This window comes from Chiloscyllium plagiosum, unplaced genomic scaffold (assembly GCF_037043375.1).
Source record: "Chiloscyllium plagiosum isolate Xiang-an unplaced genomic scaffold, Cpla_swu_hap1 HiC_scaffold_46, whole genome shotgun sequence".
NCBI classification, from domain to species: domain Eukaryota; kingdom Metazoa; phylum Chordata; class Chondrichthyes; order Orectolobiformes; family Hemiscylliidae; genus Chiloscyllium; species Chiloscyllium plagiosum.
Window position 1 is genome coordinate 2,058,368 of NW_028270184.1, and position 7,683 is coordinate 2,066,050.

General features: G+C 53.1%; 1 protein-coding gene across 2 annotated transcripts in view; it reads right to left on the reverse strand.

Moving 5' to 3' along the window:
- pacs1b (phosphofurin acidic cluster sorting protein 1b) overlaps window positions 1-5,934 on the reverse strand; it is a 103,536-nt gene extending 97,602 nt beyond the window's left edge. The window contains exons 1-2 of one of the 2 annotated variants that reach the window (XM_087983556.1): window positions 5,787-5,934; window positions 74-161 (exon numbers count right to left, since the gene is read on the reverse strand). In XM_087983556.1, the coding sequence (XP_087839682.1) occupies window positions 74-161; window positions 5,787-5,899 (201 nt within the window). In that variant the 5' untranslated portion in view covers window positions 5,900-5,934. Of the gene's footprint in view, window positions 1-73; window positions 162-405; window positions 534-5,786 lie in introns of those variants that run through there. The other variant, XM_087983557.1, reaches the window with a different exon arrangement.
- Window positions 5,935-7,683: the final 1,749 nt, after the last annotated feature.

The window sequence follows — 7,683 nt, forward strand, 5'->3', positions numbered from 1 at the left end:
CCTATCACCGACCTCACCCACCCCGTGAGCCATCTCCCCACACAGCCCCTTGCCTTGTCAGGGCCACTCCCACCTGCAGCTTGACTCCAATGACCACGGAACTCAGGTCTTTGTCCAACTCCTTCAACACCACGAGCTTCTTCAATGTTAGACTGAACAACCTGCCGGGGGGAGAGAGAGAAAGAGAGTATGTGAGAGAGTGTGTGTGAGAGAGGGAGGTGGGGAAGAGTGAGAAGGCGGAAGGGAAGAGGGCATGACTTGGTAAGGGGGAGATGGGAGGGAGACATAGCAGATGGAAAGGGCTGAGGGGTGAGTTGGGGAGGGGCTGAGATGACAGAGGAGGAGACAGACAGAGAGGGACGTGGGGAGGCTCTGGCTCGGTCAGTACATTGTTGTTAAAGTTACCTGCAAGTTTCTGGAACATTTTAACAATTACTTCTCTGTCATAGAGTCATAGAGACGTACAGCACGGAAACAGACCCTTCGGCCCAACCCGTCCATGCTGACCCAGATATCCCAACCCAATCTAGTCCCACCTGTCAGCACCTGGCCCATATCCCTCCAAACCCTTCCTATTCATATACCCATCCAAATGCCTTTTAAATGTTGCAATTGTACCAGCCTCCACCACTTCCTCTGGCAGCTCATTCCATACACGTACCGCCCTCTGTGTGAAAAAAGTTGCCCCTTACGTCTCTTTTATACCTTTCCTCTTTCATTTTAAACCTATGCCCTCTACCGACCCCAGGGAAAAGACTTTGTCTATTTATCCTATCCATGCCCCTCATAATTTTGTAAACCTCTATAAGGTCACCCCTCAGCCTCCAACGCTCCAGGGAAAACAGCCCCAGCCTGTTCAGCCTCTCCCTATAGCTCAGATCCTCCAACCCTGGCAACATCCTTGTAAATCTTTTCTGAACCCTTTCAAGTTTCACAACACCCTTCCGATAGGAAGGGGACCAGAATTGTTCATTCAGTCTGTGTCTGTGTCTCTTTCATAGAATCCCGACAGTGTTTCTTTCGGCCCATCGAGCCCATACCACCCTCTGAAGAGCATCCCACCCAGAGCCATCTACCAACCCTATCCCAGTAACCCTGCACTTCCCATGGGTAACCCACCTCGCCTACACATCCCTGGACACTATTGGACAATTTCCCACGGCCAATCCACCCCAACCTGCACATCTTTGGACTGTGGGAGGAAACTGGAGCAGCCGGAAGAAACCCACGCAGACACGGGGAGCATGTACAAACACCACACAGACAGTCACCTGAGGGTGGGGTTAAATCCCAGCCCCTAGTGTTATGAAGCAGCAGTGCTAACCACTCTGTGTCCATGCCTGTGTCTCCATAACTCTGTCTTGCAGTTGGTTACTCTCCCTCCCAGAGATACACAGACAGTGGAGCTGTTGTTATTAAAGCACAGCTGGCTGTTGCACCAGGCAGGTTCCGTGTTCACACTGTCAAGAACATCGAACCCTCCTCCAGAGACAAACTGTTCAACTGGTACAGGAAGCAACATTTGCACTGTCACACTGGCCCGCACACTCCCCCCACAAACAGCCCCACCTCCAGGCAATGTAGCTGCACACTCACAGACACGAAAGGTGCGGCGTTTCCCTCAGCACTGACCCTCCGACAGTGCCCATTCCCTCAGCACTGACCCTCCAACAGTGCGGCTCTCCCTCAGAACTGACCCTCCGTCAGTGCCCTCTCCCTCAGCACTGACCCTCCGACAGTGCCCACTCCCTCAGCACTGACCCTCTGACAGTGCCCACTCCCTCAGCACTGACCCTCCGACAGTGCCCTCTCCCTCAGCACTGGGCCCTCCGACAGTGCCCTCTCCCTCAGCACTGACCCTCCGACAGTGCCCACACCCTCCGCACTGACCCTCCAACAGTGCCCTCTCCCTCAGAACTGACCGTCTGACAGTGCCCACACCCTCCGCACTGACCCTCACGACAGTGCCCACTCCCTCAGCACTGGACCCTCCGACAGTGCCCACACCCTCCGCACTGACCCTCCGACAGTGCGGCACTCCCTCAGCACTGACCCTCCGACAGTGCCCTCTCCCTCAGCACTGACCCTCCGACAGTGCCCACACCCTCCGCACTGACCCTCCAACAGTGCGGCTCTCCCTCAGAAACTGACCGTCTGACAGTGCCCACAGCCTCCGCACTGACCCTCCGACAGTGCCCACTCCCTCAGCACTGACCCTCCGACAGTGCCCACACCCTCCGCACTGACCCTCCGACAGTGCGGCTCTCCCTCAGAACTGACCTCCGTCAGTGCCCTCTCCCTCAGCACTGACCCTCCGACAGTGCCCACTCCCTCAGCACTGACCCTCTGACAGTGCCCACTCCCTCAGCACTGATCCTCCGACAGTGCCCTCTCCCTCAGCACTGGCCCTCCGACAGTGCCCACTCCCTCCGCACTGACCCTCCAACAGTGCCCTCTCCCTCAGCACTGACCCTCCGACAGTGTGGCACTCCCTCAGCACTGACCCTCCGACAGTGCGGCACTCCCTCAGCACTGACCCTCCGACAGTGCCCTCTCCCTCAGCGCTGACCCTCCGACAGTGCCCCCTCCTTCTGCACTGACCCTCCGACAGTGCCCACTCCCTCAGCACTGACCCTCTGACAGAGCCCGCTCCCTCAGCACTGACCCTCTGACAGTGCCCACTCCCTCAGCACTGACCCTCCGACAGTGCCCACTCCCTCTGCACTGACCCTCCGACAGTGCCCACTCCCTCCGCACTGACCCTCCGACAGTGCCCCCTCCTTCTGCACTGACCCTCCGACAGTGCCCACTCCCTCAGCACTGACCCTCCGACAGTGCCCCCTCCCTCAGCACTGACCCTCCGACAGTGCGGCACTCCCTCAGCACAGACCCTCCGACAGTGCCCCCTCCCTCAGCACTGACCCTCCGACAGTGCAGCACTCCCTCAGCACTGACTCTCCGACAGTGCCCACTCCCTCAGCACTGACCCTCCGACAGTGCCCCCTCCCTCGGCGCTGACCCTCTGACAGTTCCTTGAAGCTGTGGTGGAGACACTAGAGGATGATGAGGTAGGGAGAAGGGGACAGCCCCCTCCCCCAGTGTGAGGTGCACAGTTTCAGGTGAGTGTTTGTGAGGAGTCTCTGAGGGACAGTCATCTCTATGCAGTGTCCTCACTGTTCCCTGTGCCTTAGAGTCTCAGCAGATGAGGACAAATATAGAACGAGATGAAAAACAAGTGAAGGTAAACAAGGGCAGAGTGTGAGCTGTCGGTGGAAATGTTACCGTGTGGTTAGGGCCCACAACTCTATCAACTACTCCCACTCCCTGCTATCCCCTTACCCAAACACACGCAGAATAGAAAGATCCCACACTGCAGTCCCCACTCCTCGAATGCCACTTATTCCTGGGCAGGCATAGCTGCAGTGTGCCTCAGAACTCTCGCTTCTGTTAAGGGGCAGTGAGAGTGGGCATTGCACCCCCCCCCCCCCCCCCCCCCCAGCTCTGACACTCCATCACTTCGGCTTTGAGACTCCACACTCTCCGAATGAGCCAGACCATAGCCTTCACCCTGACCCAGACCCTGATCCTGACTGCCTCCTGTGACACAGGCTAAAGGGGCACAAACTCCAACCCCCACCCGCAACCCCCCCCCCCCATATTGCACACACCACTACAACATTTTCCAAACATGTACAAGAGATGCCCCAGTTCTGCTTTGTATACACACATACAGACACTCACATACACCGACACACACACAGACCCATACGCATACACAATCAGACACACACAGACCCATACGCACACCCTCACAATCAGACACACACACAGACCCATACGCACACCCTCACAATCAGACACACACACAGACCCATACGCATACACAATCAGACACACACACAGACCCATACGCACACCCTCACAATCAGACACAAACACACACCCATACGCATACACAATCAGACACACACACAGACCCATACGCATACACAATCAGACACACACACAGACCCATACGCATTCACACTCAAACACACAGAGACCCATACACATACAATCTCAGACACACACACAGATCCATACACACACACAATTAGACACACACAGACCCATACGCATTCACACTCAAACACACAGAGACCCATACGCATACACAATCAGACACACACACAGACCCATACGCATACACTCACAATCAGACACAAACACACACCCATACGCATACACAATCAGACATACACACAGACCCATACACATACACAATCAGACACACACAGACCCATACGCATTCACACTCAAACACACAGAGACCCATACGCATACAATCTCAGACACACACACAAACCCATACGCATATACAATCAGACACACACAGACCCATACGCATATACAATCATACACACACAGACCCATACGCATACACAATCAGACACACACACAGACACATACGCACACACTCACAGACACACACAGACCCATACGCATACACAATCAGACACACACAGACCCATACGCACACACTCACAGACACACACAGACCCATACGCATACACAATCAGACACACACAGACCCATACACACACACTCACAATCAGACACACACACACCCATGTGCACACACTCACAATCAGACACAGACATAGACCCATACACACATAGACCCATACACACACACCCACATACAATCACACACACAGTCGCATACACACGTGCACACACACATACTCACTCAGAGACACACGCACAGACTCATTTATACAAAGATCTGTACATAGACTCTCTGTCATACACCCCGATACTAACCTGTCCACAGACTCTCCCACATGCAGACCTGAACACACAGACTCAGTCACATACACTCTGGCATACAAATCTGTATACAGACTTGCCAACATTGAGAGCCAAACGCAGGCCCATACATAGACTTACCCACTTGCAGACCTGTACAAAGCTCTATATACAGACCCAAAGACAAACCCTTACACAGTCTCACTGTCACATATACATATGGACTCACACACAGATACACTCAGACACACACACACACACTATCACAGTCTCATGAGTATATACCAACAAGGGCAGCACACTGGCTCAATGGTTGGCACTGCTCCCTCACAGCACCAGGGACCCGGGTTTGATTCCAGCTGGGTGTGTGAGGGTGGGGGTTAACCCCCCCTTACCTGGGCACACAGCTGGGTGTGAGAGGGTGGGGGTTAACCCCCCCTTACCTGGGCACACAGCTGGGTGTGAGAGGGTGGGGGTTAACCCCCCCTTACCTGGGCACACAGCTGGGTGTGTGAGGGTGGGGGTTACCCCCCCTTACCTGGGCACACAGCTGGGTGTGTGAGGGTGGGGAGCTGGGTGTGTGAGGGTGGGGGTTACCCCCCCTTACCTGGGCACACAGCTGGGTGTGTGAGGGTGGGGAGCTGGGTGTGTGAGGGTGGGGGTTACCCCCCTTACCTGGGCACACAGCTGGGTGTGTGAGGGTGGGGTTACCCCCCCTTACCTGGGCACACAGCTGGGTGTGTGAGGGTGGGGTTACCCCCCCTTACCTGGGCACACAGCTGGGTGTGTGAGGGTGGGGGTTACCCCCCTTACCTGGGCACACAGCTGGGTGTGTGAGGGTGGGGTTACCCCCCTTACCTGGGCACACAGCTGGGTGTGTGAGGGTGGGGGTTACCCCCCTTACCTGGGCACACAGCTGGGTGTGTGAGGGTGGGGGTTACCCCCCCTTACCTGGGCACACAGCTGGGTGTGTGAGGGTGGGGGTTACCCCCCCTTACCTGGGCACACAGCTGGGTGAGGAGCGGTCGATGTCCCAGGTTGCGAACAGGTTCATGTGGACGGGTCTCGGGCTGTTACTGGCCGGGCCGGAGCGGTGCAGCTTCTCGCTCATGGTGGCTCCCCGGGGCTGGGCTCAGGCTCAGGCTCTGCCTCGGCTCCAGTCCCTGCTCCCTCTCCGCCTTCCCCTGTTTGGGGGACTGGGACCGATCGCTCTCTCTCTGTCTCTGTGTCTCTCTGTCTCTGTCTCTGTCTCTGTCTGTGTCTGTGTCTCTGTCTGTGTCTCTGTCTCTCTCTCTCTATCTCTCTCTCTGTCTCTCTCTCTGTGTCTCTGTCCCTGTCTCTCTCTCTGTGTCTCTGTCTCTGTCTGTGTCTCTGTCTGTGTCTCTGTCGCTCTCTCTCTGTGTCTCTGTCTGTGTCTCTGTGTCTCTGTCTCTGTGTCTGTGTCTCTGTCTGTGTCTCTCTCTCTGTGTCTCTGTCTCTGTCTGTGTCTCTCTCTGTGTGTCTGCGTCTGTCTCTCTGTCTCTGTGTCTATCTCTCTCTGTGTCTCTGTCTCTGTGTCTGTGTCTCTCTCTCTGTCTCTCCCTCTGTCTCTGTGTCTGTCTCTCTCCCTCCAGGGATCAGGCTCCGCTCTGGTTCCGGATTCACTGAGGGAGGAAGCGGAAACCAGGCTGTTCCAGTCTGTCAGTTACAGAGAAATAACCTCAATATTCACTATAAACACATCCTCAATTTGAAATAAACCCCTTTCACTGTACACACCGCCTGCGCTACAGAGAGATAACCTTAGTGTTTACATTGAACACATCCTCAACCTGAAATAAACCCCTTTCACCCAGTCAGCATGACAGAGAAATAACCTCAATATTCACTATGAATACACCCTTAATCTGAAGTACACGCTGTATACTGTATACCCAATCTCTTAGTTAAACTAAATAGCCTTAATGTTCACCATAAGTAAATCCTCAGTCTGAAATAAATCCCATATACACAGTCTGTCAGTTACAGAGAAATAATCTCAACAAATACATACATCAATCTCAGTAAAATATACTCAGTATTACAGTAACATTTGCACAACACAATATACATTCCTGATGAAGGGCTTATGCCCGAAACATCTATTCTCCTGCTCCTCGGATGCTGCCTGACCTGCTGTGCTTTTCCAGCACCACTCTCTAATCTAGATTCTGATCTCCAGCATCTGCAGCTCTGACATTCTCCTCCACAATACAATATACACCAAATTAAAATACATTCAGCCCGTGTACACTAAATGATATACACACTATATTCATTATAATGTATAGTCAGGCAGTGAACAGCAAATGATTATATACTCTATAAACCACGTATACACTCAGTGTACTGTAATAACATACACAGTGTGTTCACCAGAAAATATACACATGTACAACATATGCACACAGTGCAGTGTACACACATTTTATACAGTATATACATACCATATATACAGTGTGAACACTGTAAGGTGAGTATACTGTTTACACACACACTGAGTGCAGGATAGAGTGTACAGGATGTACACACATATCAGAAATGTGGACATCACGCAATCTGAGGAAAGCACAGTCTCCTGGTTCCAAGAGTTTTGACATGAAATAGGAAGTACTGCAGAAACTCAGCAAGTCTGGCAGAGATGAAGGAGGGTCATATTGAACTCCAGATGTTCACTGGGTTTCTGTATCCACAGATGCTGCCAACCCATATTTGGACTGTGTACATTATACATACACTGGGACTGTGTGTATTTAATGTAGACCGGGACTATGTATATTTAACATCCACTCGGACCGTGTATATTTAATGTACACTGGGACTGTGTATGTTTAACATACACCTGGACTATGCATATATAATGTACACCAGGACCAT